The sequence below is a fragment of the Phoenix dactylifera genome, chromosome 6 (genome assembly GCF_051530095.1).
Source record: "Phoenix dactylifera cultivar Ajwa chromosome 6, Ajwa_hap1_PhDact_Kaust_v1.1, whole genome shotgun sequence".
NCBI classification, from domain to species: Eukaryota; Viridiplantae; Streptophyta; class Magnoliopsida; order Arecales; family Arecaceae; genus Phoenix; species Phoenix dactylifera.
The window spans coordinates 3,043,010-3,066,836 of record NC_143195.1 but is presented as its reverse complement, the minus strand read 5'-3'; the positions used below and the strand labels follow the sequence as shown (position 1 = coordinate 3,066,836).

At 44.2% G+C, this 23,827-nt stretch overlaps 3 protein-coding genes across 6 annotated transcripts; 1 reads left to right on the top strand and 2 right to left on the bottom strand.

Moving 5' to 3' along the window:
* The first annotated feature begins 5,989 nt into the window (after positions 1-5,989).
* EMB1793 (LYR family of Fe/S cluster biogenesis protein) lies at positions 5,990-12,576 on the top strand. 4 transcript variants are annotated; one of them, XR_015987799.2, is made up of 3 exons: positions 5,990-6,575; positions 8,054-10,860; positions 11,124-12,576. XR_015987799.2 is itself a non-coding variant. In XM_039126844.3 (2 exons), the coding sequence occupies exon 1, from the start codon at positions 6,068-6,070 to the stop codon at positions 6,530-6,532; it is 465 nt and encodes a 154-aa protein (XP_038982772.1). In that variant the 5' UTR covers positions 5,990-6,067; the 3' UTR covers positions 6,533-6,575; positions 9,346-9,950. The 4 variants fall into 4 exon arrangements, 2 of the variants coding, with proteins under 2 accessions (XP_038982772.1, XP_088579284.1); XR_015987800.2 differs by lacking the exon at positions 11,124-12,576 and having other exon boundaries at positions 8,054-9,076; positions 9,346-9,950; XM_039126844.3 differs by lacking the exon at positions 11,124-12,576 and having other exon boundaries at positions 9,346-9,950.
* LOC103703825 (Tetratricopeptide repeat (TPR)-like superfamily protein) lies at positions 9,431-12,416 on the bottom strand. Its single transcript, XM_008786833.5, has one exon. The coding sequence runs from the start codon at positions 12,414-12,416 to the stop codon at positions 10,053-10,055; it is 2,364 nt and encodes a 787-aa protein (XP_008785055.4). The 3' UTR covers positions 9,431-10,052.
* A 6,498-nt stretch (positions 12,577-19,074) lies between the features above and the next one.
* LOC113462518 (uncharacterized) lies at positions 19,075-23,827 on the bottom strand. The gene is made up of 4 exons (XM_039121968.3): positions 23,197-23,827; positions 22,345-22,566; positions 19,716-19,812; positions 19,075-19,566 (listed from the first exon to the last, which is right to left on the bottom strand). The coding sequence occupies exons 1-2, from the start codon at positions 23,686-23,688 to the stop codon at positions 22,393-22,395; spliced, it is 666 nt and encodes a 221-aa protein (XP_038977896.3). The 5' UTR covers positions 23,689-23,827; the 3' UTR covers positions 19,075-19,566; positions 19,716-19,812; positions 22,345-22,392.

The following is a 23,827-nucleotide window of genomic DNA, read 5'->3' as shown; positions in this document are numbered from 1 at the left end:
GCCAGGCTAACCCGATGATCATCCCGGGAGCAGACTAGCCTGAAGCCCCGACCGGTCGCCTCGGCTTGCGCCAGCCTTGGCCGACCAACGAGCGGAATCTCCCGAGGCTCGGCCCTCGGATGCCAGGCTAACCCGATGGTCATCCCGGGAGCAGACTAGCCTGAAGCCCCGACCGGTCGCCTCGGCTTGCGCCAGCCTTGGCCGACCAACGAGCGGAATCTCCCGAGGCTCGGCCCTCGGATGCCAGGCTAACCCGATGATCATCCCGGGAGCAGACTAGCCTGAAGCCCCGACCGGTCGCCTCGGCTTGCGCCAGCCTTGGCCGACCAACGAGCGGAATTTTCTGAGGCCTGACAACCCTCAGATGCCAGGCTAACCCGATGATCATCCCGGGAGCAGACTAGCCTGAAGCCCCGACCGGTCGCCTCGGCTTGCGCCAGCCTTGGCCGACCAACGAGCGGAATTTTCCGAGGCTCGGCCCTCGGATGCCAGGCTAACCCGATGATCATCCCGGGAGCAGACTAGCCTGAAGCCCCGACCGGTCGCCTCGGCTTGCGCCAGCCTTGGCCGACCAACGAGCGGAATCTCTCGAGGCTCGACCCTCGGATGCCAGGCTAACCCGATGGTCATCCCGGGAGCAGACTAGCCTGAAGCCCCAACCGGTCGCCTCGGCTTGCGCCAGCCTTGGCCGACCAACGAGCGGAATTTCCTGAGGCCTGACAACCCTCAGATGCCAGGCTAACCCGATGATCATCCCGGGAGCAGACTAGCCTGAAGCCCCGACCGGTCGCCTCGGCTTGCGCCAGCCTTGGCCGACCAACGAGCGAAATTTCCCGAGGCTCGGCCCTCGGATGCCAGGCTAACCCGATGATCATCCCGGGAGCAGACTAACCTGAAGCCCCGACCGGTCGCCTCGGCTTGCGCCAGCCTTGGCCGACCAACGAGCGGAATCTCCCGAGGCTCGGCCCTCGGATGCCAGGCTAACCCGATGGTCATCCCGGGAGCAGACTAGCCTGAAGCCCCGACCGGTCGCCTCGGCTTGCGCCAGCCTTGGCCGACCAACGAGCAGAATTTCCTGAGGCCTAACCCTCGGATGCCTGGCTTAGCGCCGGAAGAAGTTCCTGAGGCCTAACCCTCGGATGCCTGGCTTAGCGCCGGAAGAAGTTCCTGAGGCCTAACCCTCGGATGCCTGGCTTAGCGCCGGAAGAATTCCCTGAGGCCTAACCCTCGGATGCCTGGCCTAGCGCCAGAAGAATTTCCTGAGGCCTAACCCTCGGATGCCTGGCTTAGCGCCGGAAGAAGTTCCTGAGGCCTAACCCTCGGATGCCTGGCTTAGCGCCGGAAAAAGTTCCTGAGGCCTAACCCTCGGATGCCTGGCTTAGCGCCGGAAGAAGTTCCTGAGGCCTAACCCTCGGATGCCTGGCTTAGCGCCGGAAGAATTCCCTGAGGCCTGACCCTCGGATGCCTGGCCTAGCGCCGGAAGAAGTTCCTGAGGCCTAACCCTCGGATGCCTGGCTTAGCGCCGGAAGAATTCCCTGAGGCCTAACCCTCAGATACCTGGCCTAGCGCCAGAAGAATTTCAAGAGTCGGGAGTCAGCGAGACGCTACCAAGAGTTAAAAAGAAGAAGGACGAAAGTGAAATGAAGAAACTCTATTTGCATTAACTTTCATTGTTTCAGGGCCGAGACCCATACAACTTGGCAAAACGCCAACACACAAAGAAAAGAACAAAAATACAGAAGGTCAGCTTGGAGGAACCCCCGGGTCGGGAATGCCGGGCACGTCCGCAGGGGGTCGGGAGACGGTTGGAGAATCAGCAGGCAATGGCGCCGGAGGGGAGTCGAGAAGGGAGATCCCACTCAGGTCAATTTCGGGGTACTTAGCCGACACCCTTGCCAGGCCTTCCTCGAAGCCTAAGACAAAGGAGTCGGACCCCGCGTCCGACATGTCACGGACGAACTCGTCAGACTGACGATAGGCCTGTACCGCCTCCGACATATCACGGGTGAACTCGGCGGACTGACGATAAGCCTGTACCGCCTGACGCCCGATCTCCGCACTCTTCTCGGCCAGCGCCGCCTCTGCCCGCTCCATAATCTGAGCCTTCGCCTCTAAGACCTTCGCCACAATCCGGTCGTCCGCCTCGGAGGAGACCCTCAGCAGATCAGCCTGAGCCTCCTTGTGCTTCGCCTCGGCAGCAATGCGAGCAGCCTCAGCCTCCTCCAGGCGCGAATGAAGCTCCTGGTCGCTCGCGCGGGACTTCTCCAAGGCCGACTCCAATTCGCCCAGCTTGGCTTCAAGAGACCGGGTTCGGTTGCGGGCGTTGTCGGCTGACCGCTGGGCCTTCTCCCACCTCTTTCGGTAGTCGGCAGCCTTCCGGGACTGCTTCTCGGCCCGCTCCTCCGCCTTCTTGATCTCGCCCTCGAGACCCGAGGCAACCTTGAGTTGCTCCTGAGCCTCCAACAGTTGCTTCTCGAGGGTGACAAAGCCGAGTGCCCGCTCTTCGGCCACCCGGAGCCTCATCTCGAGGTCCCTGGTCGTCCTCCCCGCCGCAGCCTGACCTCCCTTCTCTACTGCCTTCAGTTGGCTCTCGGCCCTCGCCAGAAGCCTCGCCTGTTCCTCGTAGCACTCCTCCAGGCGGATCATGTACTGGGCGAGCTAAGAGATAGGAAAAACGAGGGCGTCAGGCGGGGATCAACAGAGCCTATAAATGATGAAAACGACCAAAAGAACACTCACCGACATGAGATAGACGCAGCTGGCAGCCCCAACGTCAGGGACCCTCATCTCCCGGACCTGCCTGCGGTCCTTCTCCAGCAGCACCGTCTCGATGAGGTTTCGGGCGCCGGCGAAAGTGAAGGCCGACCCCGACTTCTCCCCGGAGTCGGACGGTGGTTCTGCAGCCTTACCCTTACCCATCGCTTGGGGAAGAGTCATGCTGACCATGCTCGGGGCGGGGACCGCCCCTGGAATTGACAGGGTCCCGCTCGGCCGGGGCCTCGGCGCGTCCCTCCTCGTATCATCCGGAGCCGACCGAGTCGAAGGCTGGGCTGGGGACCGATCACGTCCGACCCGTCCATCTCGGGCGCGCCCGGGTGATGCCTCCGGAGAAACGGTAGTCTCGGCATCGGAGGGCTGATACAGCGTCAACTCCCGGTCCGCGCCCGCGGCGTCCCCCTGATCGGTGGGTCCGGACCCGTCTGTCGGCGTCGGAGTCGCCTGCCGGCGGGACTTCTTCGCCGGTGGGGCCCCGCTCGGAGAAGCTCGTTTCTTCCTCCGGACTGCTTCCAGTAGGGACGTCCTACCAACAGCCGTTGCCTTGTCCGACCGCATGACGTCGTCGATCTCTGCAAAAAGGACGAGGTGGTCGGAGGTTGAGAAACTGAAGGAAAGAACGAGACGAAAGAGGAGAAAAGAGCTAAAAAAGAAATGGTGGCGGGCTCACGGTCAGCGGGGACCGAGCTCAGACCGACGTTCACCAAGGTATCCTCGGAAATAAGGCGAGCCACCGGGGGGAGCCGGCCCTCGGCAACCAACCCCTTCAAGACGGCGACGCCATCGGATTCCTCCCTCGACAACCTCGATAGGCCAATCGGGGACTTCATCGGCGTCTCCCAGGTTGCCCTGATTCCCCAAGAGGGATCTACGTCAATGAAAAAGAAACGCTCCTTCCAGCCGTGAATGGAGGAAGGAGCCTCCTTGACGAGGCCGCACCCTCGCCGCGCCGCAAAGCACCACCACCCTCTGTCCTAGGGGTGGCCGTTCAAGCCGTAGCATTCCCAAAAGACATTCAGGGTGGCGGGAACCTCGTGCATGCGGCAGAGAACCTGGAAGGCCGTCAGGGCGCGCCATGAGTTCGGCACCAGTTGCGTCGGCGCCACTCTTAAACTCCGAAGCACCTGCACAACTAAGTCCGAGGGGGGAAAGCGGAACCCGGCCTGAAGAATGCCCTCATTGATGGCAACCTTCCCTGGAGGAGGATGGGACATCCTCTCCTCAGGCCCCGGGAGCGTAACATTGCAGGCCTCGGGAAGGTGGTATCGAGCCACGAACCTATCTAGGTCTTCGGCGACCAGCTCCGACTTAATGCGGTCTGCTCTCACTTCGCCCATCCCTAATGGCCAGTTAATCTACGGTCAGGACGGGGTCAAGAAGGGGGAAAGGACCGGAACGACTGGAGTACACTAATACAAAAGGAGAAAGTATGGAGAGCCTTAAATTGAAGAATGGGGCAACTCACCGGAAGAGAAGGAAGAACGGCTCCAAGAGCGTCAAAGGAGGAGCAAGCGAACAGTCCGACGGCAATGACGGCAGCGCAAAGGAGAAACTCGAAGATGTCTGTAAAGAGAAAGGCGGACGGAGGAGGGCCCCCGGTTAAATAGGCGGAAAGGTGGGTGACGCCTCGGTGACGCCAGAGGACGCCTGGCTGCCGAAGGGTTGCTCGCGCCCCAAAGGCGAATCGACGCCATTAAGGAAGGATGTCCGCCGAAATCCTCAGACTGCCAGGTCAGCGACAACCGCCATACGCCATAAAGAAGGCGGGGAGCTCGAAGCGCGCGCGCCTCTCCGAGGGATGGCGGCAATCTCGAAGCATCACTCCCTTCACCCGTTCCCCTTCTGGTTCCAGGCTCGGAAGTGGGGGGCTACTGTTACGGGGGAACTTAGCCACCATGCCCCACGTGACCGGCACGCGCGCCCAGGAAGACTACGGCAGCCCCTTGATCCAGCAATCCGACCCCGAGTCGGACATCTTCGGCTCCGCAGCCCGACCCCGAGTCGGCTGCCCCTTGATCCAGCAATCCGACCCCGAGTCGGACATCTTCGGCTCCGCAGCCCGACCCCGAGTCGACTGCCCCTTGATCCAGCAATCCGACCCCGAGTCGGACATCTTCGTCTCCGCAGCCCGACCCCGAGTCGGACATCTCTCGACAACGACAGGCTATTCCCCAGAGGCACGCCGCAGCCTCCTGCTCCACTACTCCCTGCAACGGTTGTATCTGGCGCTGCTCCACGATCCCCTGTAACAGCCGTACAAGGCGGAGCTCCACTACGCCCTGTCATGGCCGTACCCAGCGCTGCCCCACGACGCCCTGTAACGGCCGTGTCAGTGGCAGCTCCATCGTGCCCCACGATGACGAACCCCCCTGAAAGACCCCCCAGCCTGGTATATATGCGGCTGGGGGGAGAAGGGGGGGAAGTAAGCAAGAACTTCCAGAGCATTCTCCTACTTGCTACTATTATCTCTCCTTCTCCTCCAATCTCCTCTGACTTGATCGTCGGAGGGCCCCCACTACCCCAGTGGTGGTGCGAGGCTTGCTTGCAGGTTTCCCGGTGGAAGGTGGAGCGCAATCAACACCAACCAAGGCAACTCAGACGGAATTCCGTTCACACCGCTGTGCCAATCGTTCTCGGTTTGGACCACCAGCAACAGAGTGATTCAAGGCCAGCACAATTATGATGATGGGCAATTGCTGCTTCAGAACATACACAGGCTCTCGAAAGGATGTGACTCCTTCTGGGCCACTCATGTCTACAGGAGACGAGCAGTGCTGCTGACTGGGTCGCCTTTTATATTGCACATCATCCAGGAGGGATCTTTTGGAAGAATTATGAGTCTGTTCCTTTCTCTTTCCGTCAACTTTCTTTTTCTAATCTTATTAGCTATACTCATGTACGATCAGAATATCCTCTAATAGAGATAAAGGATAAAAGAATAGGTGTAGGCTAGAGATTAAAAAAATAAGGATAGAGGTGAAAAACATATTTAAAGAACTAGAATTTATGATTGTTAGTGGTGATATTTCTATTATTTATTATTTTTTTACGTAGGTAATAAATTTAAAAAGATTTTAGAAAGATCATATTTTAAAAAATTATTATTTTATTCTTATTTTTTTGTTAGTCGAACACTTTCTGAATTTTTTGTGAATTTTTAAAATTTTTGATTGCAGCCAGAGCGCCCGGTTCAGTCTAACCCAAGCGGACCCGAAATACCGGAGCCAACCCCCCATAAACTCGGCCCTCTTTTATTCTCGCCGTCTCCAACAAATCCCAAAAGAACACAGCCATGGCTGCCTCTTCCCTCTTCCGGCCAAAACTTCGCCGGCGACTCCCCCTCTCCACCTCCTCCCTGATCGCGCGGCGATCTCTGCACGAGGGCCCGGACACGGTGGAGGAGCTGCTGGAGCGGCACCTTGTGAATAAGAGTCCCCGAGACGGCGAAGAGGACGAGCTCGACGCCCGGAGACGGCTGACAAGCACGCGGCGGGAGGTGCTGGGGCTCTACCGCGACATCCTCCGGGCGACGCGCTTCTTCACGTGGCCCGACTCTCGCGGTGTCCCGTGGCGGGACGTCCTCCGGGAGAACGCCCGCCGCGAGTTCGAGGAGGCCCGCTTCGAGCGCGACCCCGAGGTCGTCACCCGCCTCCTCATCGGCGGCCGCGACGCTGTCCAGAAGGCCCTCGATAAGCTCGTCGAGGCCAGCAAGAAGGCGATGGCCGAGGACGAGGAGCAGAGAAGAGGAGGGAGATAGGAGAGAGCGAGAGGGAAAAAATGGTCTTTTTATTTTGTGGTTGGTGAGCTTTCCGATCCCTGATCGCCTTTCTCTCCAATCCCTCTTCTCTTCCCTGTTTTTGGTGGTAAATCCTGTTGTCTGTCTATCTTTTGTATAATAATTAGAAATTTTATTGGTGCATGGTGTTAATGGTATCAATAATATGAAATGGTTATCAAATTACCCACTTGTTGTTTTATCAACTGCTTGGGTATTCAGCAAAGAGCACATAAAGAGGAGTTTCAGATCAAAATTTCTATTTGATTTCATTTGGATGAGAAAAAATATTGGAGCTTTGAGATTCAAGAATATGAGGGGTTTTTTTTTTTACATCAAGAATTGCTTGTTAATTGCGTTCAATGAGTGTCAGAACCCAACTCACCATGTTCAAAAGCTATTTAGGACCATAAAGATAATTGTTTTTAAGGCCTCACCATTTTACTTGATGTTGTTGCTGACTCTGGTCTGAGCTGCATTTTCCATTTTGTGGCTCACTGGAATCACACCTGGAAGCCCATTCCAGGTAGCAAGTCCTTTTCATCCTGTTTGGTGTAATTTCTACATGTGTTATCTGTTAGTCTAGTTCCATTTTCTTTCTGTAGCCAACTCTACATGCATCCCCTTCAATAAGACATAATCTTCAGGTGTGGCATCAGGTCCGAAAGCCAAAACCTAAACAGTATGTCAAGATCACCTTGTCAATTATAGAATGAAAAATACTTGAACCGAGAAAAAGTGATTTTGGTTGTATAATTAGAACATGTTATAGTGGTTGGCTTAGCATTCCCTGAGTAGGTGCTTCATAGTTTCTGTTTTGGTAGGAGATGCTGATTTTGCTTCATTTATTGCTGTTGTGTTTCATGATTTTTTTCTTTAATATGCTGGCTAATGGCTTATCTTAAGTTTGTTCTGAAAATCATAGAGTTTGGAAAGGTCACCTCCTATGATACAACCACTGGTGAAACTGTAGTTACACAAATGGAGAATGAAATCTATAATAGTGCAATTGTTGCCTCAGAACTAATCCATAAAGGGGTTTGAAAAAACGATGGCCTGCTTGAGCTGAAAGCGATTGACACATCTTAGTTTAGGCATCATTGTATCGCAGGCCTCTTTGAGTTTACAATACACAAGCTCGACGGCCACTTTTGCAGCTTCCTTGAAATCCCTGGATGCAACATGAGCAGAAACCAAAGTCTGAAACTGTCTGTTTGTTTAAACCTTTAATGTCATTTTAGATAATTCTAGTTTCTAGGGTTTTAACTATCAGTGCCACCATCATTCTTAGACAGAAATACCATTTTTTGTTCATTTATCTTTTTCGAACAATACTTATGTTATTTTCTTATAAAGCAAAATGTTTTTAATGCTTTCAAGTATTTTTGCACCTTTCCATTTAAAATCTTATCTCCACATGAACAAGTTGATGGAGGTCAGTGTTCTCTTTTTAAAAAAATGTTGATACATATCCAATATTGTAACTCCTTTTTTTTTCTCCAGCACTTTGTTGTGAGGATGAGCCTTGGTGTAATGATAAGGCTGCTCTATTGGGGCCTAAAGGTCATGGGTTCCAAACACAGAAACATGCGGGTGTAAGGTTGCATAGACCTGACTCTCCCTAGACCGAGGGAGCCTTGTCCATTTGGGCTGCCCTTTTCAACAGTCTACTGTATTTCCCATTAAACTGCAACATTACACACCACTTTTCCATGCTGAAACCAACAGTTGCTTGCAAAGATATCCAAAATATTGTGCATATCTGTTGAAGTTACTGAATGCTTTGTTTGTTGCTTAACAAATATCTCAGAGAAGCTCAACACGCATGCATACACATGCCGTGCTTGTTTTTCCAACAGACTAGTTAGGACTTAGGAGGGTTCATACTATTTGAGGATGTGAAGTGATATTGTCTCACTCTTCAATTTGGGAAGTTTGCTTCCTTCTTCATTTTGCCCAAAGTGGGAATTACTAGCAACCAAGTGTTTACAAGGCTGAAGCGAAGGTGGGACAAGACTTGTTGATGGTGAACCTGGTTCTTCTAAATTTAAAATTCTATGCTGCTGTGTTGATTCAGATGTTGAAGTGATTGTGAACCTGGTTCTCCTTCATCTAAAATTTTATGTTGCTGTGTTGATTCAGATGTTGTTGAAGTGATATAGCATCCTTATTTAGGAATAATCTAAATAGTCCGTCTTGATCAACATAACCAGAGGTAGTAATTTTGCTAAGGAATTTTTCCTCTAACAAGTACATATAATCTCTGCTCTTTTTCTTTGTAGGTGTTAGTAAATGCCTTGAAAAGGATTTCTCATTTCAAAAGAAATATGCCTATTTATTGGATATTTTTATCTTGGAGGTTACCTAACTGGGAACTTAGGAGTACTGGTTGAGTGTTAAGCACTAGGCTGGTAGATGCCTTTCGGTTTTCCTGGGATCTTTATATCTGGGATTTGGCGTACAATAGCAGCTTGGCTCTTTACCCAAAAAAGTAGCTTGGCTGGTGTTATTCAAATGCTTTAGTGGGTAATGTTCTTACACTTAATGTCAAATTTCTCGAATAGATGCTTTCTATGTATCCCAAGTTATATTTTAGATATTCTCTCTCTGAGTCTGAAAACATTCCACATGTCATACCAATGGCCTTCATCCTTCACATATAGGTCCTTCTAGTATCTCACATCTGTATTTTTTTCTTATATATCCACCAGCAATAGTTTTTTAAATATTTTTGATGATATCACATTGCATCAATTGATTATTCATATTTATCTGAAAGTATCAAAGTTGCTCAGGTTTTTCATATCCTCAGTCGGTAATTACTTACCGCCTACAATGCACTGATCAATAAGGGAGAAGAAAAGAAGAAAGACTGATGTGTGCTGAGGAAATTATTGTTTTATTGTACTTTGGACATGCTGCACTGCTCTCACAGATTTAATCCTAGATACATGGACAGATATTTATGACAGTTTCGGAATATACTTTCTCAAGCAGCTGCCCCTTGAAAAGTTCATCTTGGTACTTCGAACAATTGACATCGCATTGCAGATTCAGAGTACATAAATTTGACCCAGAAACAGCTGAAACAAATTCCTTTAACTGGTCTTCCTGCCTCCGAAGCAAATTAGTTCTGTTCTTTAGGTTTCTCTGTCAACAAAGTCGTAGACATTCAGGTTGGGCATGCTTTAATGTTCTCAAGTTCCTAGAGCTTCCAATGAATTGAGCTCACAATGCTCCAATGTCTCCACACCTCCAGCAAATCAGCCTCATAAAAAAAAAAAGCTTGGTTTAACATGAACCTTTTCTCTGTTTCACCTTGTAAGCTTATTTGTTCAGTAGTTCAAGTTCATTTGTGGATTTTGTGCTTCTTGAAACAGTATGACGACTTTTTATCTCAGTTTCATCATCATTTGAGCCTGCTAATCATTGCATTACCTCTGTATACTTGGGAGGTAGTGTTTTATCAACAACATCAGGATCCAATCTATGAAGGAGAAAATCACCAATAATCACCACAACAACAGAACCCATCAGTGAAGTGATGATAGATCCTTGTATCCCCTATAATAATCTTCCTTTTGCTATATCTAGATATCAACTTAATAGCATGATGGCAGTCATTGCATATCCTGACATTCTTCCGTACAAGGATAGGACTTCCCACTGTTGTGGATATTAAGCCGAAAACAACTGCAAGCCTTACACTGTGCCTTTTAGGCATCGCTGTTTTCTTTGCTTCTACTTCTACTGGGTTCAGCACAAAATTGGAATCATTTGCAGTTTCCCCTATTCCCTTTGAGAGTATGTCTGATACTTCATGGATTATATTGCTTTGGTCATGTGACATGTCTCCATTAATAAAACTGCATGTCTTGCCATCAAGCTCAAGCAGGCTCCTAGCTGTTGTCTTTTGTATCCCTTCTTCCTTCATGAGATATCTCACCCTTTCGACATCTGACCACCTCCCAGCATCAGCATACATACTAGAAAGCAAGACATAACAGCCGGTATTGTCATGTTCCAATTCAAAGATTTTCTCCGCTGCGAGCTCTGCCATTTCTATGTCGTTTTTGTTTCTGCTTGCAGTTAAAAGAGATCCCCAAATCCTTGCTGCTGGGACCAATGGCATTCTCCCTATGAAGTCTACTGCCTCTTTGAGATCTCCCGTTCGGCCTAGGAGATCGACCATGCATCCATAATGCTCGATCTGAGGAGAAATGTTGTATTCTTGTTGCATAGAATTAAAGTTCATCCAACCTTCATCTACCAAGCCTGACAAGCTGCAAGCAGTTAATACCGATACAAAGGTACTCTCATTTGGTTGAATCCCTTTGCTTTTCATATCAGAAAACAGATCTAATGCTATCTTCCCATGCCCATGAAACCCATATCCAATTATAATCGTGTTCCACGAAATGATGTCCTTGCACATCATTCTGTCGAATACCTCTCTTGAGGTCTTCAAATCACCACACCTGGCATACATATATATGATGCCATTCAACACCAAGGTGTTGCTTCCATACTTGGACTTCACAACATAACTGTGTATCTGCTTTCCATATCGCAGTGACGCTAGCTCGGCATATGCCGGCATGATGCTTGAGATGGTGAAGAGATCCGGTTCTAAATGCCTGTTGCAAAGGTCAAGGAAAACCTCCAAAGCCTTCATGTTCCTCCCATTCTGCACGTAAGCCGCAATCATGGCATTCCATGATACCAAGCTCTTTTCGGTCATCCGATCAAATAACAATTCTGCTGACCTTAGTTCCCCACATTTTGCATACATATCGGTCAAAGCAGTCTCCAGAACCAGATGGGGGAGGAAACATTTTCTAATTGACAAGCCATGAATTGCTTTCCCATGAGATATGCCTCTTGCCTGAGCACAAGCAGGGAGTAGATTCACCATTGTGACCGCATCCGGATCGATGCTATCGGCTCGCATTTCTACCATGCAAGCAAATGCCTTGTGGGATTGATTGTTCAGAGCATATCCACCAATTAAAGCATTCCAAGTCACAACATTTCTTTGATTCATCGCCTTAAACAATCTCTCAGCATAGAACACCTCTCCACACTTGCAATACATATCAAGAAGGGAAGTTTGAACCTTGATATCTGATTCGAGCCCGTGCCTTATCACATGGCAATGAATCTCCATCCCTTGCTTCGTAGATATCTCCGAAGAACAGGCTGCAAGAGCACTCATAATCCCATACCGATCATGTTGCAACCCAGAAGCTGCCTGCATCTCCTTGAAACAAATCAGTGATTTCCACCCTTCCCCATTCGACACATAGCCACCGATCATCGAGTTCCAAGAGACGATGTCTCTTATCGGCATTTCATCGAACACCCTCTCGGCGTCAGCGACGAGCCCGAACTTCGAATACATGCCTATCAGAGAGTTGCATATGAAAAGATCCGAATCCAATCCAACCTTGAACAACCTTCCATGGACTTTTAATCCTTCGTCGAAGCACGACGAGGCGGTGCACGATTTGATCACAAATGGGAAGGTGAAGTTATCCGCGCGCATCCCAGCGGCCTGCATGCGATGATAAAAATCCATGGCCTCTTGGTAGAATTCGCTGCTCGCGTAGACTCTGATCATGAGGTTCCAGAGAAAAGTGTCGGGCTTCTTCGTGCTTTCGAAAAGGGAGAGAGCTCCCTCCGTTCGCCCGGCCTCGATGTAGGAGAGGAGGGTACGGGCGACGGAGGCTTTGCTCGATTTGGGTGGAGGTTTTGTTTTGAGATCATTTGATGTGCTGAGAGTCCGTTGCTTGAGGAGATGAGGCTGTGGGTCAAGTAATCGCTGTGGGAAGATGTTGCAGAAGCTGTGGAGAAAAGCTGTGGCCATTGATGCCCAGCAAAATGATTGGGAAAGTGGGAGGGTGGGGGGGGGTGTTAGAAGCCATTTGTGTGTTCCTAGTTTTTTCTTCCTCTTCCCTTGTATTATCCAAACAAAAGCAGTGCAGGTCTCCTCTTACATATTATTATTATTATTATTATTATGCTTCAAAGGAAGGGCAAAAGTAGACCGGATAACATCTATGTTTTGCATCCGAATCTATCCGGATATAAATAAAAATTAAAGTATTCAACTAACATCCATATTTATATTTATATCCATCAAAATATATATATATATATATATATATATATATATATATATATATATATATATATGGATAGACAACTATTCGATCCATTTGCGGATATCTGATTCTATTTGCAGCCTTATTTAATTTATATAGCACTCTTTAATTTTTAAGAAAAATAAAATACCACATTAACATACGATTAACTTGATTTACCTTTCACCAAGTTTAATTATCCGAGTTATATCCATCTATGTTTATATCCATACTTCTAGAATCCGATTTGTGTCCATATCTGTTTAAAGCAAATATGGATATTGAATTGTTGCATCCAACTAATATTTATATTTTAATTTGTATTTGTTAAACAAAACAAATATGGATATGGATATATTAGTATTCGATCCAATTTCAGCCCTATTTAGAAGCGTTAGAATTTTTACCGCGTGATACTAGATCCATGAGAAAGTTTCATAAAAGAAAAGGTGACAAAGCTAGGGTGGATGCCAGATGATAGTCTCCGCCTATTTCTTGCACTAAGTTCATCATGCCTCATGGCATAAGAAGATTGATGCAGCTCGTAACAATGTAATACGCAAAAATTATCGAATGTTATATTGCCAAGCAATGTATAATGTCATATTAAAGAACTTTTTTTCATGTGCTCTTGGCACTGTCAGAACATTTTGTGGCTTCAATTGAACTCGAACAACAAAGAAACAAGACAAGCTCAAACCTAAATCGAAGCTTGGCTTATAAATGATCGATGATCAGACCCTTTGGCCATGCAAAACAAATGATACAAGCTCAGGCTTGGGTCGATAAGAGGTTTGTTAGGCTTCCTCAATAGGAAATAAACAAGCTTGAACATATACATTTTTATGCTCAACTTGAGAGGAGCACTGGTTTGAGTACATTTTCACACAATAAGTAATGTCTTAGCAGCTTGTATGTTAGTTCAGCTTGTTTGCAATCTCGGAGTTCTGCAACAATGGACAGATAGCTATAAGCCATGATGCTGGGAAAGAATCCTGGAGCAATCTCTTTTTAATCAACTTATTACTGATAGGCATGTTAAAGCTCATTGGCCATCATTCAATCAACAAGACTGTTTTTATTAGACCTGTTTAGCATGCTTCATGGATTAGTTTGTGTGCCTTTCTCTTCGCTTACTAGAGAATGAATTCGAAGAGATGTATTTGCTAAAATAAATTTGTGTGTGTAATGAAGTTAGGGAGAGCCTGATCAACAGCAGGATGGTGAAAGCTTTGGGGACTTCTGAGGTAGGTGTAATAGAAGAGGACAGGTTGTTAAGGAATGTTAGAACGAGCACCCGCTTAGGATCAGGTGCTGAAAAATCTTTGCTGAGAAGTCAAGATTACTGATCATTTGTCCCTTCTCTCAAAAGAGATTACTAAAAATTTGACCTTTTTTTTTGAATAAGACCGGAGTAAAATATTTAACCAGTTTCTAAACCATTTAGCAAACAGCTAGAGAAAAAGGTCAAATTTAACATTCTTTTACCTACTCTAAACATAGCTATAGTCTGTGTGAACCGGTCTTTGGGCGGATTTTGAGGCAACTCGTATCTTTAGGGAGGCGAACGGTGCTGCAGATTGGGTGGTGTTTTATTTAACCAGACTTTCCATCACTCTACTATATCTGTTCAGCTTCGGGACATCTTATAATCACTCCTCGGATTGTATTTACATTAGGGTAAGATGAGACACCTGATATATCAACATAAAAAAAAAAACATCTTCAGGATTTCACCCTCTTTATAATTTTCAAGTCATTCTACTTAACTCTAATGAGAATGATTGTGTTACTTCCCTGCCAAATGCCCCAGATAACTCCAGAAACAAGCATATCCCATGATCAATGCTGCTGCTTCTTGATCTAGCCTTTCCTCACACCCCACAAATCCTCCATACTTGTTGGGAAACCTTTGCACTCATTTCGCATGCCCCAAAATGCCACGACATCGACTTAGTAGAACTTTTTTTTTTTTAGGGGGTTACAGAATAAAAATTACAGCTTTGAAACAGATGATTAACCGTCTCTTCTCACCTTCGCATAATGGGTATTCTTGCAATGAAGGCCAATTGCTTTTATTCAAATTATCCTTCATGAAAATATTGTTATTAATGACTAGCCAAAACAACATTTTAGTTCTAACAGAAACTTGACACTATCATAGTGCATGCTTTGGCATAGGGCGCTTGCATCCTTCCTTTAAGCAAAAAATTATAACATTCACTTACACAAAAAATAACATCCTCCCACCATGTTCATACAATTTTATCCTTCCTTTTGTTGATGTAGCATAATTCATAGATTCTTGAACTCCTAAATGAATTGGGGCTAGCTCTAGTGGTCACAGCCCTCTGCTTAGTGACCATAGGTTACTAAATCCAATACTTTGGTGATGCATCCCAAAAGTCTTAACACTGGATAATTATAGTTCAGGTGTATCTCTCTCTCTCTCTGTTTTTTTTTTGGTACATCGGCAGCTCATACCTGACGAGTGTGAAAACAGCCAACAAAATCATAAAACAAAATACTGCGCAAAAGTATCGGCACAACCTGATGGTCTAGCCAGAAAAAATCTCCTGAGTGATGAGCCGCGAAGGAAGTAACCCAGTCTGCAGCATCATTTGCCTCCCCGGATTTACTCAATACGTAGTCGAATCTCCCTCGAGGAGGATGCGACCCGCACCTAGTACCCGCCTTGCATAGGAGACACCCTTTCAGGTCGAAAAAAAGAGAGGAGTTTCAACTTCTATTGTTTATTTACATTTGTGGACAAATACACCTTTTGATCATGCGATGTCTAGGTCAATGCAGCCTTAGCTCCAGTGAGATTTTTTTTTTCTTAATTTTGATTTTTGGGTAGGTGTAGGGGTTGTTTTGATGTAATCTCACGATGTAATAAATATATTATAACATTGAACCAGACTTGGGCTACAACTCCATTTGTATTAGTAAAATAGATAGATATGACGAAGAGTGATATGCTACTTTGATGTTCAACAAAGGGATTCATAAAGGTGGATCATATGACTTACAATTCTATGCCTCACATTGGTCACTTAGAAAACATGAAATGATGAGGTGGGGAAGACTTGGTGTGTAGCAGGAGAATAGTAGCAAAAGCAGTTCTTTTGTGGAATGTAGGTGGAAGTGGCGTGCTTCAGTGCTGCATTCTCCCCCATGGATTTAATGGCTGGTTGGTTCAGATAAGCATACTTACTTTTTGTCCACCTGCACTCAACCAGGTCGAAGAGATGCTTTGTTAGCCCTAATACCAAATATTGTGCAAATGGTTCCAATCATAAAGCAATGATCTAAAAATGAGCATAACTCGAATCTTCTCGCCTTATAGTTTGGTCTTACAACTGGTTCGATGCAATGATTGAGCCAAACCTAATTGGTTATGGCTGGATATAAGGTTATCATGCTACTTATTTGGTCGAAATCATGCTCATTTTGACTCAAATCGAATAATATAGAGTTGAGCTTGAAGTTGAAATTTGGGCCAGAAACTAGTTCCAAGGAGAGCTTGATGCAATTTGGCATTGATTTGTGCAAGATTGTGGGTATAAGTACCTTTTTTGTGCAAGCATGGATGCAAAGGAAGCAGCTCTCGTGGTCTCATCTGTACTATTATTGGACACATAATGCATGTGAATGAAAGATGAACAAAGACTTGGGTGGAGTCTCAAGATCTTAGGATTTTGCTTGTAATACTCGAATGAATTAGTTCAGATATAAGCTAAACTATGAAAACAATAAAAATGATGAATGCTAAAATAACATTTCACCCTATCACTTAAGTAAACATCCTAAAGAAGCATGGTTAATTTAGAGAGTTCAAACTTTTAGCGGATATTTTTTTGTGTGTGTGTTTAATTTAGAAACCGCTCGCTGCTCATATCATTTCTCTAAAAAAAAGAAATTATGGACGGTGAGAATTAAGAACCAGAAAGATGACAACAAATATAAAGGTGGATTAAAAAAATAGAGTTCCACTAGAGTTTGTTCTTTAGGATTCATTTGGTATGCGGGAAGAATTTTTTCTCATTGAAATATTTTTTTTAAGAAAGATGATTCCTAGAAATATGATATGTGGAAAAATGGTTTTGGCATATTTGGTTGAGCGAGTGACTCATTCCATAGTGACTTATATTTGGTTGAGCATCTACTTTCATAAAAAAAATTATATAAAATATCTATTATATTCTTAATAAAGAAAAAGATCTTATCCACATATTTTGATGGCTTAAAGGTACTTTTATGAAAAAAACTCCCATTTTTCAACAGATGAGAAAGTAGCTTTTCTATGTCTCACATAGATTTTTTTTTCTTACGAAATATAAAAATCTTATTTCCATAAGAATACTATTTTTTAATTTTCTTTTTTTTTTCTCTTTTTCCGTTGGCCATACTTTTCCACAGTTGACCAAACGACTCAAGTGCCACCTTTCAAGTGGATGAAACCTTAGCGTATTGGAGTCCCCACTGCTTTCCCATCATTTTGCGTTGCTTTCAATTTTAAAACAAAGAAAACAAAGCTTTAAGAGTCATCGAATTATAATATACGGTTAAAGAACGGCAGCAAGTGGGAGTAAACCAACCAATCCTTGATTCCTATTCGTAGCTCCTTGTTATCTCCACCGCTCGCCTCCTTTCCTCCCTCTCCATTCTGCTCGAAGTCCATTGCCTCCCTCAGAGATTCCTCAAATCGCTTGTACTCTTCGTCCTGATCACCACAAACCTCAACACACAATCCTCTCATGATTATGATCATAACTAGAATCATTTCTAATCCAATCAATTCCAATCAGCACAAGCAAAATACAAACAAATAACAACAACAACAATAATCTTTGATACTCAAAGAGTTCTTATCTCTTTTTAATAACATTTAAAGCATGCAAATTGGGCTACATAGCCTAGTGGTTGCACCACTCCTCTGTATAGGAATAAGTTCTTGTTTTAATCTTGATGGTATTGTTTCTTCAGTGTTTGACTCAAGTAATTCTAATAAATGTTCTTCTTACTGTAACTCAACTCTATAAAAAGAAAGGAAAACTAAAGACTATATTCAATTCTGATCATAAGAAAGAGGTCCTTGCCTTGAGTGCTTTAGCTCGGATCCTGGCGGCCGCCTTCTGCGCTGCGAGCAGGTGATCCTCCTCTTCCATCCTCTTCCTCCTCCAGAACATATCAATCTCATCCCTTGTCACACTCTTGACCATGGCCGCTGCCTTTCTCGGCCTAGGTGTCGCCCATGGTCGAGGCGGCGGCGGCGGCGGCGACCGTGGGCTACATGCCTTCTTTGCTGAGCTCATTCCCTTCCTCTTTGCCACTGCTGTTTCCTTCTCCAGTTATCTTGACCGCCGATCCTTTCTTCTCTGTTTGTACCTTGGCCAACTTTTCTTTATGGTAAGACCCCCCACCTCTACTTACATATCAAAACTGCTAGTCCAACCTAACGTTCTGTAGTGGACTGCTGGGTATACTTGTCAAGAGTTCTCCTAACCTTCTCTTGGAGTAATTAGTTTATGGCATTTGATAATTTGGCATCGTCGTAATCTCTGATATTATATTCTCCTTCTGTTGTAAGTTCACTGTCATCATGGGGCCTACCAAATGCTTTGGTTAGACTAAATCTATGCAATGGAGTGATAACAACAGTTTGACCGCTGGAGCTAATTCAGCTAGCGTTCATTTCGATCAGCAGGAAGAAATAAGAGAGTCAAAATAAAATCCATTATTGTACTCTTGAGCTCCATCGACTTCAATTGTTTAACAAACTAAAACAAGCAGATGCATATTCATATTCTTGGTTGTGTCACTAAATTATGGGCTACCGACTTTTATATATATATATATATATATATTTCAGCCATCATCATTTGTGATTCAATAAATCCTCAAGGTTCAAACAGAAAAAAGATCCTTCATAGTCGCCTAAACACCTTAACATGGCATTTCTGCTCATAAGCAAGCTCATATCCATGTCAGTAATGTACATCTGGCTCCAAAAACATTGGATTGATCCAAAGCTTAGCATTAAAAAGCACCAAACAAACAGTAGGTAGCATTCATTAATTTTGGTACTCTAATAGCAGTTTTTATCCCCTCTCACCCACGCTGGAACCATCTCAAATTTAGCCACAAGTCAAAAGTTATCTGAATACAAACATTAAATTTTGCCTCTGGTTATCTAGAGACCATTGATGCAGAAGCGAAACGATCTTTTATCCATAGAAAAAGTTGAATTCATAAAATCTTTTTCTACATGATCGCCATTTTATTGGATGTGCTTCTCAAGGTGGCAAACCATGAAAACCTAGTTTTTGGAAGAACAAGGAATAACATGTGAAGCAAGATATCTAGAAAATACTATGTAAACGCACCAGCAAGCTAGCAAATGGCTTCACTTGGCTTACTCAGTATAATTAATTATTCTAACCACCAAATTTAGTACTCACAAATCGAACAACACACAAAGACAAAAGAATATAAGGAAAAAAAGCTTACAAAACAACACCAAATGCACAGTTAAACCTAAGCAAACAACAACTACAGAAAGGTCAATTTTTGCCCACTATAAATTCTCGATCTCCTTATTGCAGATTCATGGGACTTTTTTTTGAGAGTGCTTAAAAAGGGATGTAATAGACCCAATGCTGAAGAATACTCGAAAGTAAAATGTCATTGGAGACTGGTACATCAGTTTGCAAGCACAGATGTCCTTAGATGAACTAATATACAGCACCCAGGTGCAGAAGGGATCCTCCAGCTAATGTCTGAGTTCTATGAGAAGGCAAAATTCCTTCCAAATGCAATACCTGTGGCTAAGGCTTGTTTCCTTTTGTGTGAGAAAATGTACCATCCACCCTGTAATGTTCATACAGAGTACTATTAGCCAAGAGCAAGATCTTATTCTACATATAATACATGAACAATAATCTAAATTGAAATCAAATACTACAGGATAAGCTTGATAATACATGCAAATGATTGAGTAGAAATTTGCTGAATATTACCTTCGCCTATAAATTGTCAAAGAAAAATTAAACCATTTCACTATCTCCAAAGTAAGCTTGCACAACATTATTGCATGTTTTTCTTCTTTTCATTGGCCTGAATATGAAAGATGAATTTGTGGGTAAGCTCCAGAAGATCATATGCATATGAACTTAAAGAACAGTAAACTTTTGCAGCATAAACAAAACACTAGATGATGTCAGACATACACAATTTCTTGACATATTCTAAATCGTTCTTGTGATAATATACTTAAAGTTCAAATTCTATTTTCACATGGTAATCGTTATCTTTCTTTTTTCTGAAATCATTGCAAAAAATCTATTAATCTCTCTTGCAACTCAATAGCAGGTTATATCATCCTTTCAGAAGAAACACGCCTGCATGTTTCTTGCATCAAAGATGGATATTGCATTCCACTTGTATCAAACAATTTTTTTTAATCAACTGTATACTACTTGAACAGGAATATTAATAATACAACAAAAATAATGTACTAAACTTTATCTAATTAGTCATCAATTTAAATATGATCAGCATTAATTCTACATTACCCATGATTGGTTCATCAAATGCCTTGCTTTTCTTCAGTTGCACAATTAGTTTTTAAAAATATTTTCATTCTAAAAGTACTTTCTCAAATTAGTCAGCGTAGCAATGAAAAATGAGACTTGTTCTATTCCAAAATAGTTTTGAAATGGCAGTCAAACAAATTTGGGATGGAAAAAGATTGCAATCAAATTTGTATTCAGTCTAGGGCTTTCCTGATTTAGGCTCATGCCATTAGGGGTATCTCTGTTTACAGGACAGGCCTAACTTTCAGATGTTTTGGGATGGGTTGCTTCGGTGTTGGGTTCAGATTTCCAAACCAAAAGAGACCTGATTAGAGATAGTAGTCCAGATTTAAGAACTGCACTTGGCCCATAACATAACTTCGGTCAGAAATCAGTTTTGTAATACGTTCGATTGTAGATGTAGAAATGCATTTATTAAAACTAGAACTCAAATCTCTACATTATTTATGCAAAGATTTGAAAAACTATTAGATTTTAGACTAAGAGCTAAGGACACTAATCACTTTCTGGGATTTTCTAAGTATAATACCAATACTTAGAGTGCATGATAAGGATCTCCTTGTCGTGCACGCTTACATAAATATGTACACAAGAATAGATACATGTACACAAGAATAGATACACATGCCTGCATAAATATATACATATCCACATGTTTATACAACTATAAATACATGTAAAGGCATATATTTCTTCATAAATGTTTTATATATAGGTATCTGTGCATGCAGGCCAAATTTAACAAATAAGAAACTATTCAAATAGGTGGTTGATAAGACTATGATGGAAAACTTCAGGAGTTATAAGAGTTACATCAACTGCAGACAAAGTGATGGAAAACCAACTGAGATGGATATGAATGATCCTTAATTCCACATACAAAATATTTTATTACCAAATTTAAAACACACATGTAACATGGGCTTCTCTTCTAATTTTATATGCAATATGGTTTGTGAATGCTAGGCTTAAAAACCCTTTCCTTAATACTAAATGCTTACAAGAAGAGGAACCGAATCCTAATCTCTAAATCACTTTCCCCACCCTCCTCCAACTCTAAGAGACAGAGAGATGTACAAGTGCATTTTCTCTCAATGTCTTGTTCAGCCTCTCCTAACAGCTAAACAAGAAGCATTAACTATAATAACGTCAGATATTATAAAGGGAGCTCGGAAGATATGATTCAAGAAATCAGAACTTTATGATACGAGATGTCAAGAAAAATAAAAAACAGAAATTACAAGAGTCTGTAACAGGACCTTGCTAGAAGTGCTAGAAAGGAGTTTAGAGAGACCAAAAGTTTTCTTAGGAACAAAAGATAGAAATTTATTGCATAAAGTTGATAATATTTTAAAGAATCATTTAGAAAATGGTTTTTATATTGTAAGAAAGCATCTAAAGATCCAAAAAACATGCTAGCAATTAGCACATGATACCATAAAGAAAATTGTATTGATTTGGACACAATTTTTTACCAAGAATTTGTAAAACCTTCATCTAAATATAAGAATTTGTTGTTGTTACAGTATAGCTATAAGATGCTTTAGTGATAGTGTTTTATTCAATTAAAATTGTAAATGCAACATAATATCTAATAACAACTGATAAGAAATAGAGGCAAATTCAATCAGTGCTTTTTCTTCTAACTATACAACCATTCTTCTAACTTCTCATGGCTGGTGTTTTTCTTTCTCCAGGAGTATCTATTATTACAGAGACCATTGTACTATTTGGTTTAATAGGCGAGCGATTCTGCATATCTATAGATGCTTCCCCTAAATTCTCAAATACAACTTCTCTAAATTCAAGATATAAAGCTCACATAATCTCAGGACAGATGTTTCATAAAGATTTTAGAGAATGCATTACATCAGCAATATGAAAAGTACAATTGCTGAATATCCCATCATTGATTCAGAATGTTTTTCCTAGAGAAAGTATTTCAATTTTCAATGTTTTTTCATGAATCTATTGCAAGGGTGACAAATGTTGCGCAACTGTTGCATACCCATACTTGTACATACTAAATGTTAGAAAAGGAGCAGAAACTTACCACAGCATCCTTGGAAGACACGGCGACAATGGCAGGACCCCTCTTTTTTTATCCTTTTGTCCTCATCACAACATCTTCAACCCCTCCAAACCTATCAAACAGCTCTCGCAGCTTGACAGCACTGTAATCTCGCAACTCTCGCTCCCAGGAGACCTTCAAAACCCTCTCCTTATCCAATGCTGCCACCCCTCCATTCTCCTCTTCCGTCTCATTCCCTGATGCCTGCCAAAATTATACACAACCAATTATATTCATTTACAAACTGATTCTAATCATAAACCTGTACATGCATATTTCCGCATCCAGAAGCATTGAAAAAAAGGACCCAATGCTTTCAATCCATTGAACCAAATATGTTTCAAATATATAGTCATATAGCATAGTAGCTATTCTAAACCAAAATAGCAAGACTCAAATCACCTTCAAAATTAACATCTTGGAAATTCACATGTTCTACATTAAAAATGTTATTTTCGGGAGGTAGAAAAAAAAATTGAAGTAATTCAGGAGGATAATTAGCCAACAGAAGAAAAAAAAAGTCCAATTGTGATTTCCACAGTATTAATTTAAGGAGAATTTCTCCATTGAAAAGTTGCTTTGACGGGGAAAAAAAGAAAAATAAGCAGAAAAAAATCAAACTTCTTCAGGAGGGAAATCATTAGCCACTGAGAAGTAGTAGCCCAATCCATTCTTAACAATCAAATCACTTTAAAACTTAAACTGTTGGAATTCCCATGTTCTACATTAAAAAAGTTATTGAGGAGAGAACGAGAAAAGGAGCATCAAAAAGTTAAATTTCTCCAGAAGGACGTCAATTATTAGTTCGTCCTCCAAAAGACCCTCAAATCTTACGGATGTGGAAGTGGGAGCAGCTTTCTCAGCGGCCATCCGGGCTTGGAACTGCTCGAATTCCCTCTTTAGCTCGGTGGCGACCTTCTTCTCCCGGCGCTTGGCCTGCTCGGCCGGGTCGAGGACCTCCTCCTTCCCCCCTGCTGCCGCCGCGCGCTCCCTCTCGTCGAGGTCTGCTGCGAGCTTGCGGCGCTCGGCGCTGAGGGTGGAGTGGCGGAGGGCGAGGTCACGGCGGGCACGGAGGCGAGCGTCGAACTCGCGCTTGGGCTCGTCCTTGAGGAGCTCGAAGGAGGACCTGAGGCGCCCGAAGTCCGCGGTGGCGTTGGGCTCGTCCGGGCGCTTGTCCGGGTGGCGGAGGCCGGACTGGTCTCGGTAGGCCTTCTCGATCTGCTTAAGGGTCAGGGAAGCGCCCTCCTCGCCGGAGGGGAGGCCGAGGACGGCGTAGTGGTCGACGTCGTCCTCCTCCGCCCCTCCAGAATCTCTTTCGCCGGCCATGGCGAGGACTGGATTAGAAGGACGAGGAGGAGAAGGAGAAGGCCGGCGGCTGGGGGGGCGCAGCCGCTGTCGCCGGAGTGGAGGGGCGACGTAGGAGACCGGGGAGCGTGGAGGGCTTGAAATAGATTTTGTCGCGCGG

Coding starts and splice junctions, on each gene's coding strand:
- EMB1793 (XM_039126844.3), top strand. CDS start 6,068: ATGGCTGCCTCTTCCCTCTTCCGGCCAAAACTTCGCCGGCGACTCCCC.
- LOC103703825 (XM_008786833.5), bottom strand. CDS start 12,416: ATGGCCACAGCTTTTCTCCACAGCTTCTGCAACATCTTCCCACAGCGA.
- LOC113462518 (XM_039121968.3), bottom strand. CDS start 23,688: ATGGCCGGCGAAAGAGATTCTGGAGGGGCGGAGGAGGACGACGTCGAC. Junction 22,567..23,196: donor CTGCTCCCACTTCCACATCC/GTAAGATTTGAG, acceptor TAATTTTGGCAG/GCATCAGGGAATGAGACGGA.